This window comes from Plectropomus leopardus, chromosome 9 (assembly GCF_026936395.1).
Source record: "Plectropomus leopardus strain MGB_pleo_1.0 chromosome 9, ASM2693639v1, whole genome shotgun sequence".
NCBI lineage: Eukaryota > Metazoa > Chordata > Actinopteri > Perciformes > Serranidae > Plectropomus > Plectropomus leopardus.
Window position 1 is genome coordinate 37,568,273 of NC_142184.1, and position 24,918 is coordinate 37,593,190.

General features: G+C 41.3%; 1 protein-coding gene across 9 annotated transcripts in view; it reads right to left on the minus strand.

Annotated features, from left to right (window-relative positions):
- Nucleotides 1-486: 486 nt before the first annotated feature.
- Nucleotides 487-24,918, minus strand: part of myt1a (myelin transcription factor 1a) — a 28,868-nt gene continuing 4,436 nt past the window's right edge. For 4 of the 9 annotated variants that reach the window (XM_042491863.2, XM_042491864.2, XM_042491862.2 and 1 more), the window contains 17 exons: nucleotides 22,135-23,220; nucleotides 20,398-20,517; nucleotides 19,932-20,022; nucleotides 19,363-19,476; nucleotides 19,030-19,247; nucleotides 17,294-17,496; nucleotides 16,957-17,172; nucleotides 16,725-16,873; nucleotides 14,733-14,795; nucleotides 13,075-13,143; nucleotides 12,734-12,796; nucleotides 12,558-12,641; nucleotides 10,262-10,483; nucleotides 10,078-10,169; nucleotides 9,686-9,789; nucleotides 8,798-8,941; nucleotides 488-1,600 (listed from right to left, as the gene is read on the minus strand). In XM_042491863.2, the coding sequence (XP_042347797.2) occupies nucleotides 1,457-1,600; nucleotides 8,798-8,941; nucleotides 9,686-9,789; nucleotides 10,078-10,169; nucleotides 10,262-10,483; nucleotides 12,558-12,641; nucleotides 12,734-12,796; nucleotides 13,075-13,143; nucleotides 14,733-14,795; nucleotides 16,725-16,873; nucleotides 16,957-17,172; nucleotides 17,294-17,496; nucleotides 19,030-19,247; nucleotides 19,363-19,476; nucleotides 19,932-20,022; nucleotides 20,398-20,517; nucleotides 22,135-23,220 (3,182 nt within the window). In that variant the 3' untranslated portion in view covers nucleotides 488-1,456. Of the gene's footprint in view, nucleotides 1,601-8,797; nucleotides 8,942-9,685; nucleotides 9,790-10,077; nucleotides 10,170-10,261; nucleotides 10,484-12,557; nucleotides 12,642-12,733; nucleotides 12,797-13,074; nucleotides 13,144-14,732; nucleotides 14,796-16,724; nucleotides 16,874-16,956; nucleotides 17,173-17,293; nucleotides 17,497-19,029; nucleotides 19,248-19,362; nucleotides 19,477-19,931; nucleotides 20,023-20,397; nucleotides 20,518-22,134; nucleotides 23,221-24,918 lie in introns of all 9 variants that reach the window. The other 5 variants (XM_088082685.1, XM_088082684.1, XM_042491867.2 and 2 more) reach the window with 4 other exon arrangements.

A 24,918-nucleotide genomic window follows, 5' to 3' on the forward strand; every position in this document is an offset into this window, starting at 1 on the left:
CCAAAAGTGGGGGGTTTAGTTACTCTTTAAGGTGTTAATTACTTGATCACACCCATGATAAATGTTTGTGTGCATTTTCTAAATGTAACTTGCCTTTTGGTATTAATCAGACTGATACTCAGAACAACACTGAGTATCAGTCGAATTGATCTGCCCAACCTCAAATGAAGGATGCAAGCTGCTGGAACAGCACACTGATCTGCACCCCTGATGATGGACAGGGCCAAGAAACATCTGTGCAAAGCCTTCCATCTAGTGAAAGGAACCATAAACAGAGGCAGGCAGTAATACATGTGACAACAAGGCAGCACAGGCACTGTATGTGAAAGGCTGTGCACGTCCTTCATCGGCTTATGGGTGTGTAAAAGACGTGGCAACTTTCATTGCTACCAGTGAGATGGTTATAACTGATCAGTGTCCACAGTGACAAATATCAGCTAGAGTTTGTTACATTTCCAAATCATACATCTAAGTTTGAGTCAATACAAAAATACAATGAGTCTGCTTCACCTTTACTGTGGGTTAACCTTTATTTCAAGAGCAACTTAAAGACTAATCCATAGACAGCCATTGTTAACACAGACAATACAAAATAAATATTCACCATCACTTTGTTCTTCATCACCAAATAAATACCAAATAAATATTCCCAGTGTATTGCAATGTACTCAAAATAGTTTGTGAAAATAAAAAGGAAAATCATATAAACAGAAGCACCAACAAAAACAAAAATCTTTAGAAAATTATTAAAAAACTTTTAGTTACAAAATATTTCCACTTAAAAAGATTCCTGTATTTTAAATAAATAATAAGATATATAAAACAATTCATAGTTGATATCTTAAAATATTTCCTCTTTGTTCAACAATGCAGAGGAAATGATTCCCTTATCTTGGTTACCCTTTAAAATCTTCTCAGGTGGCATTTTGAAATTAAAAAAAGTCAATAAATAGATCATGAATAATAAATAGGCCAACATAAAAAATAATACAGAAGACATGAATGAATAAGTTATCAAACCAACATTTGCAAAGGACTTAAATAGTTACACAGCAATAGTAAGAATGAATCTACAAACTAGTCCTGGAGGTGCAACATCACTATGCTTATATAGAATACTATCAACATCATAGTGTGGAGATGGATATGTTCACTAACTAAAAGGATCTGCTCAGCTCAGGCTGTAGACTGCACTCTGGGCCGGGCACTGTGTAGACCTGCAGGGGTCCTTGCTTACAGTAACAGTTAAATTCCAGTGTGCTAACACACTTGATGTCCACACCCTAATCTGTTCACGCTCATACCATCAGAAAGCAACATGCAAACAGCAAACTAATGCAGAGAACAGATGTCAGCTCCAAATGAGAAGAAGAATTACATACAGTATCTAAAGGGTCTGAAAAGAAAGAGTGGTGTAGTCAGTGTGATGCCCCGCCCCCTGTCCTCCTCCTGCCCATCACACCTCAATGCCCTTCACCGCCTGGTTGATGGACTCGAGCAGAGCCCGGTTCTCAGGGTTCTGGTAGCAGTCTTTATTGGTAAACATGTGGGTCAGGGTCTCCACATAGCTGTCAAAGTTATGCTCTGACAGCGGCTCCTGCTGAACACACACAAGTCCAAAAGTCACAAAATGAAAAAGTTTGGGTCAAGTCAGGTAAGCCTGTGTCTATAAAGAGTTTGAGCTGTAAACTTCTTATCACTAGCTTGCGCTATAATGCAGCATCATTCAAAATAAGCATCTCTTCCGGGCTTCACCTCAGCAAGATGGGTTGTCTGGTGAGACATCTCACTCATGCTACTCTGAAAATGCAAGTAACCTTGAGCGGTCATTCAAAGCATTCGTTTCAATGTCTCACTGTGGGATATGGAGTATGCGGTATAGCCAGACAAGCTTATCTCAGCTAGCTAGCTAACCACTAGCACTCCACAGAATTCACTCTGTCCCAGGGAGGGCTGTGAGATCAGCACCACCTAAACCTCAAAATATCCTGGATAGAGACCCCTTTAAACAGGGCCCAGGATGTAGCCAAGTCACGATTAGAATGAGCTCGCAGTGGCGGCGGCTGCAGATCCTGGCTCATATAGGCTAAAGCAGGCATCAACAAATGGCGCGGTCTGTGGTCTGAATCTGGACCAAAACTTTGTCCTGCCTCGACCCGTAGCCAAGTCGTAATAAAATGTAAGAATGAGAATATTTTTTAAGGAGTAGTGCGGGTCAATTAATCAAAAAACAATCGAAACCAACTTTCAGAACCTCTAACCAACATAATGTTGCCCATGTTGGGTATTTCGGTTATTTAAAAATTTTGTTAACTTTTTCCCCACCGGGGCTGCCCACTCCCACACATCTTCCATGCGTCTCACGCTTTTGGGCTCTGTCTCACGTTCTTATGACACCAAGGAAAATCTCACACCAAAACACAGCAAGGGCAGAAATGTTGAACAACTATGTAAAAAAAGTGAACGACTTTGACTTTAGAACAGCTGAGTGTTTGACAGCCACAGCATTTCATCATTGCGGATCAAACAGCTGATGGTCCGACAGCAGCACAGTGAGACAGACAAAAATAGCGCAGCTTCTCCTCAAAGCACCTAAGTGTCTGAAACAGCCAAATTTGCAGAGGTGGAAAGTGACTTCTACAAACTTCTACTGTGTTAGTTTCAGGTTTAATCAGACTTTGGATGAATTATTTAGAAACACCAGGACGCATCGCTCTGTGTCTCATCCAGCTGCTCACGTTGAGCTCTCAATTTTATTACCAGGGCAGATGTAATGTTTTGGGGGCCTGGGGCCACAAGCACATCACCTTATTTTCACCCTTACACTAAATGGGAATGTTGGCAGGCTGTTGGCAGCTATAGGAGAAGTAGGCCTACTCACCTTTTTTTTCTTGAGTAAAATCAGTAATAGCACAGACAGTTTACAGAAGATGAAGTCAGAGTCCTGCAGTCAGGAGAGGTTGGCCAATTATCAGGACAATGTGCTTAAATTTACCTGAAGTTTGTTTAGATCGGAGCTTTTTTATATAATGCTGGAAAGTTTAATAAATAATAATAAATCATATGTTTATTACACTCCAACACACCATGGTCAAATGAAACTGTCAGTGAACTAGAAGGGCAAAAAACAAATCACAACAAAAGGAAAAGCAAAATAATCATTCATTAATTGTAATCAAGGTAAAAATGTTCAATTAATTATGATTCTGGTTTTTAGGTATGAGGTTCGGACCTTTGCTGGGAGTAAATTTTAGCAACTAGACCCCTTTGAATTTTAGTTGAATACCCCTGGGCTAGAGCAGTTGCTCCCACAATCCAGTGTGAGAACCCTCGCTTTTGTAATAGTTGAGTCCTCCTCTTTGAGTTGCCCGACTAGTAATAACTCTGACTAAGTGCCAGTGGCCCTTACGCTTTAGCGTGCCACTTCAAGAGTAGCCATGTGTGGCTAAGTATGAGCTTGCCACACTCTTCCCACCCGGTCACTGCTGCTGAGGGCAACAAAGTGAGAGTGAGATATGCCATTATCATGTTACTCTTTAAGTGTGCATGTACGAATGTTCAGTTGAAATGTGCTTGTCAGAAAGTATATCATATCGTATTGTTTCGTATTAGTGTCTATGACATCACTGCAGGCGCCACTTGCAGGCAGACTGGAGGTTACTGATGATGGGATTTGCTTTTCCTGCAACACTTGTGCAGCACTGCGTGATGAGTAGAGTACAGTTGTGTGTGTGCAGAGTGATCACCGCAAAGGCCAAGTGGCCACCGCGACACGCAGCTCCAAGGTACACCATTGTTTGATGTTGTTTTTTAAACCATCAATGTGCCGATGTTTTTAGTAATATGTAGCCTACATCTCATGTAGGAAGGAGGAACATGTTATCTCCCTGCCTGACCTAGCTTTGTTGAACTTGTGTAAAGATAATATTATATAATAATTTAGTTCATGTCTCTTCATTCATTGTCATTATTGTAAAGAAGAATAAGTTTTCTTTTTTTTCTTTTTTTATTCTTTTTCATTATTAGGAGGAACATTTTTTGCCACAGCTGTTTTTGTTTCCCTTGTTTTTATCTATCTTTGATTACCTATTTTTTGTGATTTAGTTAAACTAATGTTGCCCTTTTTATTTCCAGTATTGTTGATTTTCCCTGGGTTCCTTTTTTTGTACTTGAAATGCTTACAGACTGTAGATTGTAACAGGGGAAAAAGGCCTGTATTTTATTGTGCATGTATTTTGTAGACCAACTGTTAATGGGCTAACAGAGAAAGAGGAGGTTCTGATATTGTGGCAATTGTCTTTCTGCCAGTAGCAGGAAGGTTAGGTTGCTATAGGGTGGTGAAGGGATGATGTATTTTTGTAAGCCAACCAGGAAGTTAGCATTGCACTGGTTCCCTCCATGGTTCCCTCCCCAAAAGCCATATGGTATTTTTGGATGGGATTTTTGATTATCGCCAAAAATAAGCTCTGTAACGAACACGAGGTCATGATACTTGACACGTTTTGTTCAGCATGATAATCTTCACAGAGGAACACTACTTCTGTGTGTTTTGAAGCATAAATGAAATCGCCAGAAGCAAAAAGCTATTGTTATACACAAACTACATCGCGGTCGTACGACTTAAACCTCACAACTACAAACACTGTAAAAACATGTTAAAACACGATTGAAAAACTTTATAAACATAAATCTACAAGTTTGAGTGTGACTCTATTAAGCTGTAAAGGTGAGCAAGTGGGTTTAATGAGTTTCTGTGTCCAGTGTGATGACGTCTAACATGCCCAACAAACACTGTAGTCCGATCTAGCCACTTGTAAGCAACCACCTTTTTAAGGACGCGTAAAAACCTTAAAACTTAAAAAATCTGGTTTGTACGGACGTATTTTATGTTGCAGAACAAAACGTCTAAATACATTTAGCCTGTGTTAGCCACAAACTTTATTTTAGGCATTTTAATGAAAACCCATTCAAAAGACCCATAGACTTTAAGACGAGGGAACCAGAAGTGCTAAAAAGCTAACAGACTTCCGCGTTTTAGGACTCATTACTTCACCACTCTATATACCAGCAGGTGCGAGCTAAATGGGTGGAGGTTCTTTTCTTCCTTGTTGGGTTTAGATGGATGCTATAAAGTAGTGTGAGTGCTCTCTTGGGTAGATGGGGTGAGAGAATATAATTGCATTTGATTTTGCTGTGGCGTTCTAACTTGTGTGATATTTGTCTTGCATTGTATAGTGTAGATGACTTGAGCTGGGTACTTCCTGAAACACTGGTGGTTGTGAAGCACACTGGAACCTCACCCTCACTCTCCTCCTCCTGTGGGTTTCCCTGACAACCCCCCCCGTACTGGTATTACTGGGACAGAAATATTTTAATGTATTTTTGTAATAAATGGCATCTATATAATTTTCTTTTTTAATAATATAATAATATTCTTTTTTAAAAAAGTAATTACTACATTCTTGAATCTTAAATAAAAACTGATTTCACTGGAACTCCAAAGCTGCAGCTCTGCTCAGTCCTGTCTCAAAGGCAGGATTAGGCTTCAGCGTCACCCTGACATTCCCTGGGGCAAACTGAGTGCAGAAAGGATGCACTGAGAGTATGTGAATGTCACTGGCTTAGCAGAAGCCAAAACCAGCAAGAACACTGTCTTCAGAGACAGATGTTTCAAGTCGGCTTCCCCTAGTGATTAAAATGGAGGACCAGTGAGCCGGGCCAGGCCCATAGTGCCAGGCGTTGTGAGTGCGGGTGAAATATGTTCCCTGACACCTGGGACGGGATGTCCCTGCGTAGCGGGGGCTGCCATGGCTGTCCTCACAGGAGTCGATATATCTTTGCCAGCAGTGCACTGGCTGGTGGAGTGTGGAGCTATCACAATCAACATGTGGCGGTGCTCTCACTCTAGACAGGAGGGTGCGCGGCTAAATGTGAGCGATTGCTGCCATGCTGAGTGGCGTGTCTAAATCGCGCACCAAAAAAAAAAACCATGAGGACACTGCGAGTTTCCTGTCGATGCGAACAGATCCACTGCGGCTCGGCAGTAGCGCATCCATACCTGCCTCGTGATGGCTGCATGCAGACTCCAATCTGCATACAGCAGCGTTTCCCTGGACAGCAGATCTAATGCCTGGTTCATAACTCCTGGGATGCGCTACTCTCAGAGACAGGAAACACCTATTGCTCCACAATATCAGTTTGGTGTGTGTAGCTGACCGCAATGTTAACCCCCTTGAGGGTTTATATATGCCACCGTTGTTGTATAGTCCATTCTCACCAGCATATGATACCCGCTGAGAAAGAATGAAGAAAACGTTTCAAGGTGAGAAGCACTGCTAAGAGCTCCTGCTAGTTTATGTGGGAGCGCTGAAGACTGCTGCTCCAGAGACCTCTGACAAATTGGCCCTCGTATATTCCGCCCCAGCCTGACAGACTTACAAGCTAAAAGGTACAAGGTACAAAGTAGACTTATTTTGTCATTTGTCATTCATCCTCCCTTTTTGTAGCCTCACATCGCTGCTGCATAGAGGCCATAACGGTGCCAAAAATCCTGTCAGGAATAATTGGCATGTCCAATTGGCCGAGGCTGGGTCCAGCTGAGAGCCCCAGCTGGAGCCTGCACACAGCCCAGCGTCCTCATTAGCCCCCTTCTTGTCCCTGTTGTTGGTTGGCAGACTGGTAGACATGGTACAAAAAGATGCAGCAGCATTTAGGATCCACTTTAATTTAATTTCTTCTTAAACCACATTTAAGAAAATGGCAATAAATCTTGTACCTTGTACCTTGTATGTAAGGGTCCTTCCCCGACAAGCTAGCTTCGTGTTCTAGCTGTCTTTGGAGGCTCTTCACAGTGAAGCAGGCGCAGTGCCTGCAACCAGGGGCTTTGATGGCCAGCCTGGCATGTTGCAGCCCGAGTCAGCACGAGCAGACCTGCTGTTTGTCTCGAAATTTCATTTCTGTAAACACAGAGTCGAGCCCCGGAGTCTGCGTCTTCTCTGGTCAGGGGGAGATTAGCATTGCAGTCCATCCTGATTAGCTGGAAAGCTAACTGAGAATGACCGCATGTTTGCTGGAGTGCTAATAAATAAAAAAAACCCTACCGTAACGGTGAGGTGAGTAAACACTCTGTGGACAGTTAAGCTCGTTCGCCAATGCAACAGGTTGAGAAATGCTTTGAAGCAAGAAGAGATGTTTGAATGATGCTGCATCGTCATAGGATTGGCATAATGAGATAAATGCTTCAGAGGTACACACAGGGAAGCATATCCCATAGTGAAACACTGAAACGAATGCTATGAATGAGAACCACAGTAGCCATTCTGTCAACAGATGAGCACATGATGTGCTGTTTTCAACTTAGTATCTGTCTCAGTGCGCAACTCAGTAAATGAAACTAGCCGAAAGAGTTCTTTCTGAGCTGTCTGTGTAAAAACAAAACTGTCTGTCTGAAGACATCCTCAGGAAAAAAACAAGTTATATATTAGTTTTAAAAAAGTTGTGTGATGAAGGCATGACTTTACATTATGATGTGCTCTTATCTTTTCATGATAAATGGAGCAGGTCAGATTTTCTCCATGAGAAAGCCTCCATTAATTTAGAGGCCTTTGTACTGTCCCTCTGCTCTCAGCTGTGTCTCTTTTTCTGAGCTCACTCCTTTTGGCTGGCTAACAGTAACTGTAATGTTAATAAGACTTTACAGACACCACTGGAAAGATGCTGTTGTTAGTTGGCCCAGTTACACCACAGGTGTCCACACAGTCATCTCTAGCACAGGCACTCTTTCACCAGGGAAATGTAAGTTACCTCTCTCTCTCTCTCCCTCTCTTTCTCTTTCTCTCTCTTTCTCAGTAATTCTTTTTGTACTAGTACCAATTACATTTTAGACATCTATTATTCTTTTTAAAACTAATCATACATACATTTGAAATGTATGATGCTGTATGTATGAATGTATGATATGTCAGACATTTTGGAAAAGCAATTGCTGATATCTGTATTGGCACATTACTTTTCCATAAGTGACAATCATTTTTAAACAAGGAAAGAGGTCTGTGAAAACATCTCTTTATATATCTCTTACCTATTCAGTCTCTCAAACTCAGTGCAGACTAATTTGGATCAGTGTTTTACCGCTGCTTAGGTGGAGATGGTTGGTAATTAGTGACGGTGTGTCATTGCATCTCACCAGTTAAGGGGCTGAAATTAACACATTCACCTGGGTATTTTGTTTCCATCCATGCTGAATGGAGCCAGAGCTGATGAATACCCGTATTTTCTGCAGAGTCATTTTACCCAAGTGTGAATGCTGCTTGTACACATTCCGTTAAAAAGCCAGATGTTAGCGGGTGTTTTTGCTGTTTTTTGTGCAGTGGGAATAAGGCTTAACTGACAGTCGGTGGTGATGGCAAAAATTCTCCAAGCTGGTACTCTGTAGCCGTGCTACCAATTCTGAGGCTGTACTTTAGCACAGATAAACACTAACACATCTAAGTTTAGCATGTTAGTATGATAAGATTAGATAATTAGCACTCAGCAGTGAATCTCCGGTATTTCAGGTATTTGGCCCTATATCATTAAACATGAGACCTAAGGATGGTGTGTGATGAAAAGTCAAGAGGTCATAAGTTATTACAATTCACCTGTCAAAGGAGCTGTTACACAGAAAAAGTTACAACTCTGACCTGCTTTCCATTCATATCTAGAATGACCAGGAGGAAATAATTTCCTTCTGGTCATTCTCTTTTAAAACAATCCAAAAGAGATTTTGTTTTCTGAATGAGAGCCATCACATACTCACCATAGCGGGCAGGCGGATGTTGGCCAGGCTGCGGATCAGGGCCTGACTCAGGCCTGATAGCTCCAGGAACAAGGCCTCGTTCCTCTCCTCGATATGTTGATTCTCCTCCTCCATGCTCTTCAGATTCTTCTCCATGGAGGAGATCTGATATAAAGACAGACAAATACAGTCCTGAAGCAGAGACACAGAAAGAGAGACAATACAACTACAAATAAATACACAAATAAATAGAATACACTGTCAGTGTGTGGGGGAAATGTTTTAGGCTGTGGGGGATTTTTAAATTTTTTTGTAAAAAGTCCCATTTATTGCAAAAAGCTTTTACTTTCACGAGGTGGTATTTCATTCGCTTTGACAAAGCCATATTTTGCAAAACTGCAATGGAAACACTTTTTGGGCTTTTATATGTCACATGATGCTATAGCTGTGCGCTTGTCGATAGAAAATGGCTCCTTCGGGCATGATGCAGCAGGCACTACTTTGCATCGCATAACTCTTCAAAAGTTAAGCAGATCATCTGTACGTTTTGAATCCACAATTCCTCTGTGAAATCGTGGACTATCACCTCCCAGAAATCCCTCATACGTGGCCACTCCCACGTATAAGGAGGTGGTGGAGGGAGGGGATGGTGCCTCTGGGACTAAGCAGCAGTGAGAGTGACTCACTGCACCATATGCAGCTCTACCTATGTATCCATAAAGGTGGTCTGCGCAGCATCTATCTCAATCAGTTTTCTCTATAGTCAATTATTGGCTCTGATCAATTTCAACCAACAACACCCCAACACCATGGCAGTGTCTCCTCCTGGACGTGCTCTTAAACACAGCAGGTGTCAGTCTGATCCCCCTCCTGCTGGCAGCGTGCAGGGAACTGAGCAGCTGAGCTTACCTGAGTATGCAAGTTCATCATGTCAGCCTCCATCTCTGAATTGGACTCGCTCAGCTCGTTGATCTCCTTGTTGAGCTGCTTGATGTCCTCATCATTGTCCAGAACTGAGCGAGAACAACACACAGTAAGCAAACAACTGCCAAACTTACCTGCTGTGGCTGTCACACACTCCTCTGAGAGACATCTCTGAGTCCATCTAACGGAAAACAACTCCTGTCTCTGTGTCTGTGCATGCCATGTGATTATGTTGTTGTGCCCATTATGTTTTCATGTCTCCATGTCTTAATAACAGTAGTAGGAGAAGTAGGTGAGATATGTAACAGTAGCAGGAGTAGTTGGTGAGACATGTGAGAGACACATTATGAGGCAGAGGGGACAGAAGTGTCTCTTACCATCACTGGCTCTGAACTTTGCGGTGATATACTCATCTCCAGGGAACTTGGCTCTCTTCTTGTTGGCCAGTGCTCTGGGACACCCTGACAGACTGAGAGGAGCAACTGATCACAATCACATTTCAACGAGAACCCCCACCCCCCCATGTCTCTGTGTGCTTAAACTATCAGACACTGAGAATACCTGCGATGTGTCAGGAAGCTGCCGTTAGCGTGGCCGGAGCCATCACAGCCTGGCGTTGGACAGGTTGGACCCTCTGTCTTGAAGGCTTTCCAGGAGAAGGGAGTGCCATTAAGAAGACCTTCCTTCTGCCGGCGTGCCGCCAGTGGACAGCCATAGGCACTGCGGTGGGTGGCGTACTTCCCACTGATGTGGCCCAGACTGTCACAGCCAGGAACTGGACACCTGAAGACAGACAGACAGACAGACAGGTCCCACTCTCACTGATGGACAGGTGTCTAGAGTCTAGCATCAGAAAGACACATCTGTTATTCAGCTGGGGACATAACACATCAATCTGAAGGAGGTGTTGTAGCGTCAGAATAGACATCAGTAATGAACATCTCTGCTCTTTGCAGATCATGTGGTTCTTGGTTTCATCACACTGTGACCTCCAGCATGCACTGGGGTGGTTTGCAGCTGAGTATGAAGTGCGAGTCAGCACCTCCAAGTCTAAAGCCATGGTTCCCCACCGGGAAATGGTGAATTGCCCCCTCTGGGGGGAGTTGGGAGGGAGTTGCTTCCCCAAGCGAAGGAGTTCAAGTATCTCAAGGTCTTGTTCATGACTGATGGTAGAATGGAGCATAAGATGGATAGGGGGTTTGGTGTCTTGTCTGCAGGGATGCGTTGGACTGTCATGGTGATGAAGGAGCTGAGTTGGCAAAGCTGAGTTGGCAAAGCTCTCGATTTACTGGTCCACCCTATGTTCAGACCCTAACCTATGGCCATGAGTTCTGGGTAGTGACTGACAGAATGAGATCACGGATACAATCGCTTGAAATGAGTCTCCTGTGGAGGGTTTCTGGGCTCAGCCTTAGAGATAGGGTGAGGAGCTTAGACATCCGGGAGGAGCTTGGAGTAGCAAAGAGAAAAGAAAGTCTGAAATATGGGCAGGGCTGGAAGGGGCGGGGGTAAGACATGCACAGTCACCCAATTGTGCTGCACACACATGAAGTTGTCGGTTGGCGAGAGAGCAGTGACAGGGGGGTCAGTTGGTGATGAAAGCAGGCTCCTGCTACAAGGATCAGCCAATAGCAAAATTTAATTGCAATAGCAGGTTTCAACCTTTGGAGGGCTGTCACTACGTATATTAACACTTTCTATGAAGCCCATGTCTGATGCTATAATGGTGTATAATCATAGTTACAAGCAGTCATTATAATACTTTATAAAAATAATCATAACTCACCATGATGCCAATGTCTATCATGAATTATAAACATACTTATAATGTATTATAGTGTGCATATAGTTATAAGTCACTATAAGTAGTCTTTGTTTGCTTAAGGAATGTGACAAAGAATAAGATTGAGTCAATGCAAGAACAGCACAAAATATGCTGTGAAGCGTATTGTTTTGAACAGGAACGTACGCACAGTACAAACTTTGTGACGATGAACATTCGAAATAACACTTATTGCCTCAATTTGGAGATAATGATACAGATATGAGCATGAAGATGGAAGATTGTCTTCTGTATTATTCAACTATGATTCAAAAGCATAACTTCTCCCCAGCTCAAAAAGGGAGATAGAGAGAGACAGGGGGCAAGTGAGCAGTAGAATGAATGAAGAAAGTGAATGGTGGTAATGTCAATTAAGCAGTTAATTAGAGGAACGAAACAGTGTTTTCTGATTGTGTCAAAGTAATCACCCAGAAACCCTGTTAGTTCACGTTGAAAAGAGTTTTCAGAATAAAAACCTGAATTTTTTGGATTTGGAGACATAAGAAACACTACTTTTAAACTACAGAATGATGACTGTTGTTAAAAAGTATTTTGAGTATTTATAAATGCTTATAACTATATGCACACTATAACACATTATAAGTGTGTTCATAATTCATTATAGACATCATACTCATAATGAGTTATGATCATTTTTATGAATCATTTTAAATAACCACAAGTGCTTGTAACTATGATTATACAGCATTATAGAGGCATTATACTGCATTTTAAGTATGTTCATAATATGTTATAATGCATTAGAGACTTCATAGAAAGTGTTACCGCATATTTATACACAATATGTAGAATTTGAATCCTTTACACTAAAATATCAAGAGTTGGAACTGAATCAATCAATAACACCAATGAATACCCGGATATATTGCTTTTCAACTGAAAAACATGGTTTGAGGGTTTGGTTACTGTTTAAGCGCTGAATTATTTCTAGGTGACTTTCAATGAAGCCCATGTCATCTACAGTGACGATCCAACATTAGGTGTCCGCTGAGCTAATGAACTACTGCTGCTCACCTCAACAGCTCCGAGTCTTCTTTGTCATCCTTGGTGGGGGTTGATTTGATCCCACCTTTCTTGGCTCGGGGGCATCCGGACAGACTGGCAGAGAGAAACAGAGAGGACCAATCACAGTGTCTGTCTGCACAGAGGGACTGATGGTAGAGCTGGCAGAGCAGGAGAGGAGCCCCTACCTTCTGTGTGAAGCGTAGTTTCCTGTGATGTGGCCTGATCCATCACATCCTGGAGTGGGACACCTGAGACACACACACACACGTGTACACACACACACACACACACACGTTCTTTCACTCCACAAACTAACATCATCCACAGACTGCAGGTACAAAGCAGCTGTTCTCACTACATAATGAGGGCTCATTGTTTTGCCTTGGATTTTTCAATATTGAACTAAATGAAGACTAATTTGGAGTATTGATAGAAGTGTTAAAGGAGAGCAGGGACAGAGCTGTAGCTGCAGACTGAGTGCTCAGTGAACATGTTGGAGGTGAGAGACAGGAGAAAGCAGACATACTTTAGTTCAGCTGTGTGGGCAGCCATGAGGGTCCGAAGTGATTTATCAGCAAGAGGACAGCCTGACAGACTGGAAGATAGGTTAGAGAGAGAACGTCAGAAAACCGGACTGAGAACAGGATGTCTGAGTATGAGTGAAGGAAGAGCCAGAACCTGAACTGGACTACAGAGCCAAGACAGGACTGGGCAGACTGGCACACACACAGGAAGGACAGGAGTGCTTTTATTATCTCATAAGGCAGTGGAGGAGTTGGAGAGGAAAAATAATAGACGATAAACGTGTGTGTGTAGAGTCAGCTCAGTCTCTCTGGTAGATTGATCTCTGGTGGATATGAAACAACCCACTGAGTTTTTGCTCCCTCTACAGTTCTAATGACAGGTTTTCCAGGTCACATGGCACACAGAGTATGTCATGTACCTGCTAATGGGCACACACTGCAGTTCCAGTTGCCCTCTCACTAGAACTGAAGAGGCCATATTTGAATGGAGGTGAAACATCTTCCACGTTTTTTCAGTAGATTTTTTTAATTTGACTCGTGTCATCTGAATTCCAGTCAGATCAAATGATCTTTTAACTGTTTGGCTCTTTTTAAACCAACTGTTACGTTCCTCCAACTATGAGACACAAAGATTAAAGAAAGCTTATTGTTGCAGATCTACATACCTAGGAAAGACCTATGCCAAAATGCATTTTAGACAAATGTTAATACTAAGTTGCTGCTTTTGTCTTTTTAACTATTGAAACTTGAGTAAACTTGTTTGCAATCATTGTAATTATAAATACAGTTTTTTTTAGATTATTTTCTAATAATCATCCCCTCCTATCCCCTACATTTAAAAGTAATTTTTCTGTCACCTATTACCAATTTCTTGCAATTTGTGGTACGCAGCACAAGAAAACTGATTCAATTCAGGATTCAAAGGATTAAAGGGGTTCAATATCAGAGAGAAGCCACATGCAGTGCTCCATTTTTGTACTCGTCTTACAGCCTGCAGATAATGCAGTACTTGAGGGCATGATTAAGTGAAAGAATTATTCATTTGTAATATAAATACAAGTAGTAACTAACATTCATAATTATATTTTAAGAATGAAGACTACCCTCTGCCTCTGTGCAGGCCTGATGTATGGACAGAGGCTTTCAGAGGCTCAGGCATAAATCTATGCTCTTATCCACCAGCTTTCCAACTTCCAACATATTGTACTTAACACAGCTGCTCATCTGGCCTCCTGTGGCTGGTTTCAGCCTCTAACACTTTCACTAACTACACCTGCCTGACTACCTGCAGTCATCAGAGAGAGGCTGGATGGGCTGAATGACCGATAGTGGTACTCTCTGTGGCAGCACTCTGTACTGCTGAGTACTGGCCTGATTCAAACTCTGCGACAAGCTTATCTACATTTCCACAGGCTGCCATCACATTTGTTGAGTCTTTCCAGGAAGTGGGATTTAGTAGAGCTTGTAATTTTATCAACTTTTCCTAATGTTTCCACAAACAAATAATCTAACTGGATAATGCAATCAAATGTACAATCTTGTTTTCCTTCTGAAATGATTCCAGTTAGAGCCAACAAATCTGCAGTCACACCAGAGTATATAGAGTTAATAAAGCAAACACACTTCACTTATCATGTCCAAGTCAGAGTACAGGTCTTACCTTCGATGTGAGGCGTAGTTGCCAGTGATGTGTCCGCTGCCATCACAGCCTGGTGTGGGACATCTAGGGCCAAGATACACACTCACACATCAGTCTGTGAGGGCCATGCTAATGCTGACACGGCAGGAAAAACACTACAGTGTACATTCTGACTATACTATACTACTAGTTTTTGTTCCACAACAAGTTTGGATGTCAGCATTAAGTTTCACTTGTCAAAATGTTTCATAGTGGTGACTGTGAACCTAATGCTGTGCCTATAGATAGATACATAGATTGATATATATACCTATATAGAGAGATACATAAAACTCACTTCTGACCAGTCACTTCTGACTTGAAAGTGTGACAAATTGACTAAGGGAATGTGAGGAGAAGCCCATTGATTTCAGGAGTCCATGATTAAACATGACTGATCGACCCCATCCGGTCATCTGGCCCCGAAAACGGGTGATAGATTGCCTTTAGGTGTTAGGCTCCAAGCCGCTGGAACATGTTACCTGATGACACTAGGAGATCCCCAACGCTATCATTTTTTAAAGTTCAGTGGAAGACATTCCTTTTTAGCATTGCATTCCAGTAGTCTGGTTTGCCAATTTAATTTAATATAATTTATTTAATTTAATGGTTTTAACTTAGGTGGGTTTTTTATTTTACTGGTTAGTTGGTTTATCTAGAATTTGGTATTTTTTTGTTTTACTCATGTTTTGTCATATTTTATTGGACTATTTATCTTATTTTATTCTATTCTTTTTATTTTATTCATTTTAGTTTATATGTATTATCCTCTTTTAATGGTTTACTTTTGGTATTATCATTTTATTTAATTTTAACAAATTTCTTATCAGTTCTGACTTACATGTCTTTGTATCTTTATTGGTTTATTCTTCATCTTATTTTATGAGTTTTTTTTTTTAAGTTTCAGTGGATTTGCTACACTTTTATGGTCAGTTGACGGCTTTGTTGTGTGCCTGCAACTTGTACTTGCACTTTGCAGCACATTGTACTTTCACCTGGAATTGAATGTATGGAGCCCCTTAAGGGACATGGGGAGAAAAAAAAGACAGAAAAAAAATTAACTTGGGGATAAAAAAAACAAACATTTAGTTTGTGGTTACCATGACAACGGATCACGTGTGCAGAAAAGGTATCATGTGCGTTTGAGAAAGTATTACTTAGCACGAGATAGCATAACAGGTGTTTATAGGTTATGTAGCAGGCAAGGCTGACCAGTTTGGATCCGTTTGGATATGAATGTCCAGGAATTAGTTGCACTTTATTTCAACCATGGACTTCATTATAAGGACATTGTGTTTTGCTAGCAAGTCCTCACTGTTATATTGCCTCCAAATGACATTTAAAACAAATTCTGAAGTCTTGTGGACTATTTCGTCACAAGGGCTACACCAGTTTTTACAGGTGAAGGACTGTAAACATTGAAGGTGCAGCGATGTATTACCTCGGTATCAAGTGCAAATGAAAAACTATCACGTGCACACATGATATGTTTCTTAACAAGTAATATGTTTGTCATGCGCACTCGATCCGTTATCATGGTAACTAGAAACTAAATTTCTAAAATTTCAATTTTTTTTTTCTTTTTCTTTTTTTTTTACTTCAGGTAAATTTTTTTCTTTCTTTCTTTCTTTTTCAAGTCCCTTTAGGGGCTCCGTAGAAATTTGCTATATAAGTAAAATTTTGTTTGTTTGCTTGAACAGTGGAGTTGGTAGATCAGCAAGGGACATGAACACAGCACGAGGTTGAAAGAGAAAGACCTTTTGGAGAATGTTTGTTAATTGTTTGATGGACTGATGAACTTGAACTAGACTTCTGATCTTTTGACCAAATCTGTTGGCTTAACTGACAGTGATAATAATGTTTCTACACGGGTCCCAGACATATCATCTAACTAAGGAGGACTTTTCTGACGAACACTTGCTACAAAAGTATGACAATGTTTTGAGTGAGTGTATGCTTAAAGTTGTGACTTACACCAGAACCTCTTTTTTGCTGTCTTTGGGCTGAAACTTGACCTTGAAGCTGCTGGTGGTGACCTCACCGGGGTACTTCCTGTCCTCCAGGTTCTCCTGGTTCTCCTCCTCCCCATCAGAGGAAGTGTATGAGGGAGCAGCGTATTCCACCTGCAGAGAGGTCAAACATGTGAAAGTGATGATGATCCTCCTCACTCTGAGTGTTCTTAGAGATGAGATGTCTGACAGTGTACCTCTTCATGGTCCTCCTCTTTGACTCCGCTTGGTTTGGTGAAGTCCAGTGGCTCCTCCCACTCTGGCTGAGCGTGGCCTTGAGACAAGGTGGCTCCGATGTGTTGAGAGGATGAAGAAGAGGAGGATGAAGGCTCTGGAGGCTGCACGCCCTCCCTCTTGGTCTTCTTCATGCTGAGGTCCAAGGTACCATTCTCATCCACTTCAATGTCCGACTCCTGCAGCGTTCAAAGAGCACAGACACAGTCAGAGTCACTAAAGTGAGCGAAAAATCTGAGAGAGAGCGGAGCCGTTTTCCATTAGTCGCAGGAAGAGTGTGTGTGAGGGAGGTCAGTGTACCTTGGTGCAGGACTCCCTGGGCTTGGTGCTGATGGTCTCTGGTCTCTCCCAGCAGCGGGTGGACAGGTTAAGGATGGCTGTTGCTGCCATGTGGGCTGCCTCAGCATCTTGGCTGTAGTCATAACTACTGGAGGATGAGGCGCTCTTAGAAAAGCCTCCTGACACACTGTGACTGGGGGAGGAGGCCTTAGGGAATGATTTTGCTGTGTGGAAGAGGGAAATAATGAATTTACTGGAACAAGCAGAGCAGAGCAGTCGACGGTGTAGCCAACATGCGTGCAGCGTTACAGCTAAATGTTGCTAACATAGCTGCTGTTATCAGCTTTGTTTTTAGACACTGACTGCTTGTTCTGCACTGTAGCAAAGCAGTCGTGCATTATTTTGTCTGCTCACTGGGAAGGTAAACTCTCAGTCAAAAAGACTATACAAGTACAGTCCATTAACCATCAGAAAAAAGAGAGTGCAATGGTCTCATTAATAGTTGTTCCATGCTTTCTTGTCTGCAGGTAATCAATGCCATCCATGATTTTGCTTCTATGGTTTGCTTCTGTTCAATGGTTCCACTCAAAACTGGTGGAAACACAAGCTAGTTCACTAGATAGCACCAAGATTCAAAGAATCCTAAACAGCCTGTCAGCTGGAGAAACAACAACAGCAACGTCAAAAAACAATCTGGTTCCAGATGAATAGAGTGTACTCTCAAATTAAACATTAATGCAAACACATGACAAAAGTCCTGCTCTCCAAATTAAAAATCCTACACAATAATTATTAATCCATGCTCTCAAATTACAGTTATATTTCACATACCAATAAATAGAAAAAAAGCTTTCAGTGTATTGTTGACATTCTAAAATACATTTAAGGTACAGTAATGTTTCATGGGAAAAGTATTCAGATATTTTCCTCTGAAATCTAAAGCAGCCTTCATCAGATCCAAGCGGATCATTTTAGGTATCCACAGCCTGAACATCATCAGTCCTCGTCATCCTCTGATGTTTACAGTGTGGTCATTCCACTGTTATTTTTTGTTTTGGAATTTTTAGGCTCCCTGGGATGCCTTCTACCCTTTCTGCTTCTTCAAAATTCTTTCTTGTCTCTTTCGGATGATCTTCTTTTCCATTTATTTTGGTTAGAAGTTGCGTGAATACTTGTTTTGATTAAGATAAAGATTAGAGTGTGAAAACACAGGACTTCATCAGTCTGTTTAAAATATAAACAGGATGAAGAGGCAGGAGGGAGAAGAAGAGGACAGACAAACATGGATTTACTTTTGCCTTAGTTGTGTTATTATTCATGACGTCTATAGAAGTTTCAACTTGTGTTTCATTTTATGTTCTGTTTACTTGTGTGCATATTATTTAAGTGAGAACTTGAATTATGCAGTTTGAGATAATGAACATTGAATTTAAATAAAAATGAATATAGGCAGATACATTGTTATCAGATTTTTTAACCCACAAATATTGATAACAGTATCAGCATCAACATCTCCAACAATGGCTGGGCTCTAATATGGATGTACTGTAGTGGAACATCATCAGAATTTGGCCAAATATGCATGAAAAAGACAAATGATAAAATCACACAGCCACAGTGCATTAGAGTTTCTGTTCAAAACTAAAACAAATATGTAACCTGTGTTATATATTTCTATACTATATTGCATTTGAAGACGGTGCAGGTCAGGATGGAGTACAGATGTGGAATATGGAGGTGAAGTGTGTGGCTCTTACATTTGAAGGCTTTGGGTGATGTTTCAGTGCTGCTCGGCGTCTTTGGAATGAGCATCCGCTTTCCAAACACCTGGACATCAAAGCTTGCATAGTCAAAGGACACCTTGGAGTATTTCTCCAGCTCCTTGGCCAGGTTGGCTCGAGGCGTGGTGGTCACTGTGTTGGGCCGGTAGCTGCCATACTGAGGGATCTCCAGCTGCTTCACAAAGCACATGGGCCTGCAGGGAAAGTCAGAAGCTCTATATTATCCCCACAGTGACATGGACATAAGTCTACGTATTGATGCATTCAAAAAGTGAATTGGAAAAGCGATGCTGAGCAGGCCTGTCTCACCTGAGCACTCGGTCAGAGTTGGAGGAGGGTTCGCTGGCTGAAGCCTGTAAATGGACCTGCTTGTCCTGGCTCTTATTCATCTTGGTTGCTGCTGCGATGGGGCAGCCGGACAGACTGACAGCACACACATGTCCAAATGAAAAAAAAAGTCATGGAACAAAACTCTCATGAATAGGTTGACATCAAACATGCAGACAGGAGTTTGAATTATTGATAAGTCTTTTAAAGACAGTGTAAGTACGTGCTAGTTGTGTTAGATGAATATGTTATGTTCATTTTGGATCCTTTTGATTTCAGTTATTCCAGAATTTGTCTCTGAAGGACTGAAAAACAGTGAAACTCTTCTATAACACAGACTGTATAGAAAGACATATCTGTAACATTATGCATACATTTCTGAAATCCAAACTATGACATAGATGTTCATAATTATCTCAAGACTCAAAATACAATCTACAAATATCGTGCATATGTTCATTGGCCGCATTTGTTGTGCTAGTCAGGCCCATATGTATGTGTTACAGTGTGTTCAGCGTGTGTGTGTTTGTGTGTGTGTGTGTTTTATTAACCTGCGGTGTGTGTTGCGGTTACTGTTGACATGGCCTTGGCCTGTGCAGCCAGGAGTCGGACACTTCAAGACATTCTCATGCATGGCCAGGACTACAGACACACAGCAGATACACACTGTAGTTTACTGTAGCAGCGTTCACATCACCAGCATTTAGTAATACAAGTATTTTTACAACACACATTGTAGTAGAGAAACAGTAGTGGTAATAAATGTAGTAGTATTAGTGCAGTGTTTTTTTAGTAATGTAGTAATACTCATATTGGTAGATATGACAATAAAAAGGTAAGAAAATATCAGCAGGTCTTCACTCTCCTTGCTCCCATGATGTTGAATGTCAAAATAAAAGCACTGTGTGTGTTAGCAGTGGGGACTCTCAGGGTGGGCTTTGAGCTGCTGACAGGGACAGAATGTGCAGGAGGATCATCAGGTTTGGACTGCTGCACTGAAAGGTAACCAGTACTCACTCTCTGGAGGGATTCGGTCTTTGTGAGGACATCCAGACAGACTGCGATGGTGAGGGTACAGTCCCGTTACATGGCCTGTCCCATCACACCCTGGGGTTGGACACTTCACCTCCTTCTTGTCTAAATAGAGGATGGAGTGATTCACATGGCAACAACAGTGAATGAAAGCACATCAGTGAGAAGGTAAGAGCTGGGTGATACCACAGACTGAGCCTCTGACTCTCACGGCACAATCACTTATATTCGCTCTCTTGTTATTATTCAAAGCAGCTAACATGCTATGCTGAGTTGAATGCATCATTCATACATTTTCATCATCACCACTGAGAGATACACCAAACACATTCAGGTTAGATTGAAGATTTAGATTGAACATATAACATTAAGATTGAAGATTTAGATTTAACATATAACATTAAGATTTAACATTTCGATTTCATTTGAAACATTTTTATTTTACAGTAACATTATCTTGAACATTTTTTTCACGAAAGAATAAATCGGACAAAGTTCGCAAATATTAATCTAAATGTGATTAAAAAATGACTTTCAGAGCTAAATGCGGAGAAATGTTGCTGTTTTGTTCAGTGTGCGTAACTTTACAAGTGACGCCCCATATCAGATAAACAGAAAAATAACAGAGAGGGCAGATCATGACACAAAATATACAGGCAATAAACTGAGCATTAAAAGAAATAAATAAATAGATCTGATTAATGAATTTGCCTGTGATGTTGGATCAAATCTTGTGAAGAAGTTGAGGCTCAGTGTAAAAATGTATTTAAGTGTGCTATTTGTTATGTAATTACAATGTACCTAGTCCTGTGTTAAAAAGTATACTGAACTTGAATTAATCAAAGTACACCTAATATATTCATTATTAGCAATATACTAAGTGTGCTAACAATGCTCTTAATATACTAATGATATGTCATTAGTGCTACTAAAAACATACTAAAATACAATTAAGCAAACCTGACTTCTATACACAATTAAGCTGTACTTAAATATAGTTAAGTACATCTTTTATTAGACTAATAATGCTGCACTTCAAGTTTATTTTCATCATTCTTTTCAGTTAAATGTTAATACACTTGTAATATATAATACATTTATTTATAATTAAAGTAAAATGTTTAAAAAATGTATGTATGATTTGTTAAGTTTTTCATGTGTGCTTAAATTATAATATTTTAAGTAGAAACATTGTTGGAGTATAAAGTATATATAAAGTATATTTAAGTATAGTATATTTAAGTATAGCAGTAGTAATAAGAGATGTACTTAAGTATATTTAAGTGTTTCTAAATGGTGTCTCAAATAGTATAGTCAAGTACACTTAGATGTATTAGTATTTCTTTAGTAGCACTGCAACATATATTTAGTATATTAAGTACATAACTAGCCCGCTCAAAATAGCACAATTTTTGTACATGAAAAATTTGCTCAGGGAAATATATTAAGTGTACTGAAATTAAGTGTAATTTAGTACACTTTTTTTACTTAGGTGGAGGCTTAAATCTTGGCTCTGGCTGTCAAGTATAGTCTGGTCTTGGAGTTGTATTAAGGTTGAATCAACAAATATAGAAAAACTGCATGGTTTGGTTGTTGAAACTAATATCTGGAGCGAGTATGATGTCAGGCGTTTAGTGAACTTGGAGCTGCAGTGTTCCACATGTCTGACAGACAGGAGCAGCTGTGAGCTGCTGCGTTTTGTGGTAGTAACAGGAAGTGTACCTTTGCTGTAGTGACAAGTGCGGCGAGCCACAGCCGCAGGCTCGGAGCTCCTGCTGGACGTGCTATATGGCTGGTAGTCTGGGGAGCTGCGCGCCTCCTGTCCTCCCTTCACCTCCTCCGCCTTCAGGGCGATGGCCTGCTCCAGCAGCCCCAGGTTCCCCCGAGTCATATCCCAGTTCTCTGAGTCATCTGTGATTCCTGAGCCCTCTGAGACACGATCCTGCTCCTCTCCTTCCTCCTCCTCCTCCTCTTCCTCCTCTTCCTCCTCCTCTTCCTCATCATCTTCATCCTCCTCCTCCTCCTCAGAGCGAACTTCTATAACCACTGTAGTTGGAGAGGCTTTGCTGGAGTCTGGGTCCTCCTCTTCCTCCTCCACCACCTCGCATATGGCCTTCCCATGCCTCTCGTCGTCCTCTTCTTCTATCTCATCTTCATCATCCTCCTCCTCCTCAGTCATAGGGGTGCTGATCTTTTCTTCCCTGAGTGACATCTCAGCCTCAGATCCCTGAGTGCGTGGACTCAAAGTGCAAGGAGTGTCACCCTCTTGGTGGACCTCTCTCTCCTCTTCCTCTTCTTCCTCTTCCTCCTCCTCTTCTTCTTCATCTTCCTCCTCCTCCTCCCGTTCCTCCCTCTCACTCTTTCTCTCTGTTCCTTCTTTGGCCTGATGGTTGTAATCTCCACTGGAGTACTGGTGATCAGAATTTTCCTGGCAGATCATATGTCTCTCTACTACCTTCTCCTCTACAATATGTTCTTTCTCTTGCTGCTCTTCCTCTTCCTTTCCTCCTTCTTCTCCCTCTTCCCCTTCTTCCTCCTCTTCTTTAGTCTCTTTAAGCTCAGTAAGTTCTTCTTCAGGCTGCTCTGATGACTGCTCTTTTGTCATCAGCTGACCTTCCTCCTCCTTTGTCTCTGTTTCCTCCTGCTGATGATCATCAGTGACTGTTACTGGCTTCAGTCCCTCGCAGGTTTTCTCACTCTCGTTCTCAGTCTCTGAGGTAAAGCTTTCGTTGTTGGCAGCTTCAGCCAGAGGACAAACGACTGTTTCTGCTGGTTCTTTGTCCTCTGATGTCACCAGGGAACAGTCTGCTGTGGAGTCAAATACAGATGAATGTCACTGTCACTGATGATTGTCTTTGTCATCTTTATGTGGTAAATGGAGAATGCATTGGGACTGACCTTGTAGTTGACCTTATCCAGCTTGTTTAGCATTAATTAAGTAAAGCCAGTAAGCTAATTGGGGCAGTCAACTCCAGTCTGCTGCTATGCTCACACGCCTGCAACATACATTAGATCCAAACCATCCTTTCATCCTGTGCTCTGCTTGCTGCCAAAGTGTTTACCTGAAACCTATGATGCTGTCATAGCATTTCAAAAGCCCCACCTTCACCTTTTGTCCACCTGTGGCCTCTGATTCGACATTCTCTTTGAGGGAAGGAAGTATTGACACTGCCCCCTGCTGAGTTTTGTGTGCGAAGTGACAAGGTCGGAGCCTAAGCACCAAACAACAGCTTTGCTGTCTAGATTGCAAAGGTATTTGGCATAGTTGTCATAGTTGACAACAAATCAGAGTCCCATCACAGCATATTATTTAGGGTGCTACTGTCAAGCAGGGGGGGAAACATTCTTCTGTTCCTCATTCTTCTTCTTCCTCTCTAAACATGCTGGAGTGCTACTCAATCTGCAGTGTTGGTAACACACATAAAATCAAACGTGGGGTATTATTGAGAAGGGTGAGCTATGAATTTTCTCAGAGATTCACCAAGCCGTTTTCACAATAGGTTTTTACAATAGGTTTCAATGAGACAGAGCTTAAAGAGCATGTAAACATCATATATTAGTGTTTTCTGTTTACCATATACTCCTACAGCCTTTACTGCTAATACTGCTGCTACTGATGCTACTTTGGGGATTATGAATGTTGAACACATATTATAATGTGCTGTAAATAAATAGAAATATTATACAAATAGTGCACAGTACCTGTAGTACATGTAGTATGCAGTACCTGTAGTAGGCAGTACATACAGTAAATGTGTACATGTACTTAGTACCCAGCAGTGGTAGCAGGTACCTGGTCAAAGTTTCTTGGGAAATTTAAAATACTAAAGCTCCCTTGTTTCAACTACAAACTAGAAAAGACTAGTTTCTACTGCTGCTGATTTATATTTTTGCAGTGCAAAGCACTCATGTCTCCAACAGTGTGAGTGCTGTAAACTGACTATGAGGTTTAGACATGATGGATCTCAGCTTTCTATAGGTTTGTTTTTGCCATGCCAGCAGTGCCCAGCACCATCTCAGTTGTTTCTCCCTGGAAGAATTCAAATAACAAGTGATCCATGTTGGGGATCCTTTTCATCCATCTGCAGCATCAGGTCACAGTAACACTGCTTTAGTTTGAGTTTAAATACTTACTATCCGCCTCAGCTCTACTGTTTAGTGTTAATTAAGCTAAACTATTATGGAGGCCAAGGTAAACATTAGCTGCTAAACAACAGCATGTAAACATTGTCAACATTAGCAAGTTAGCATGCTGGCATTAGCATTTAGCTCAAAGCACTACTGTGCCTCCATAAAGCCTCCAGAGCTACCACCATGTCTGTGGACTCTCAGTCCTGTTAGAAAGCATTCTGATGGTTTTTACACTGTTTTGTTGTTTGCTCATGTATGTCAATAATTAACTTAATTATTTAGGCCAGCTTCAGGCTTTGGGTCAGGAGTTTGATCTGAGCTGTTAATGGAATAAGAAAAAGCCAACAACACTGTTTTGCTACACAGAACAATTTT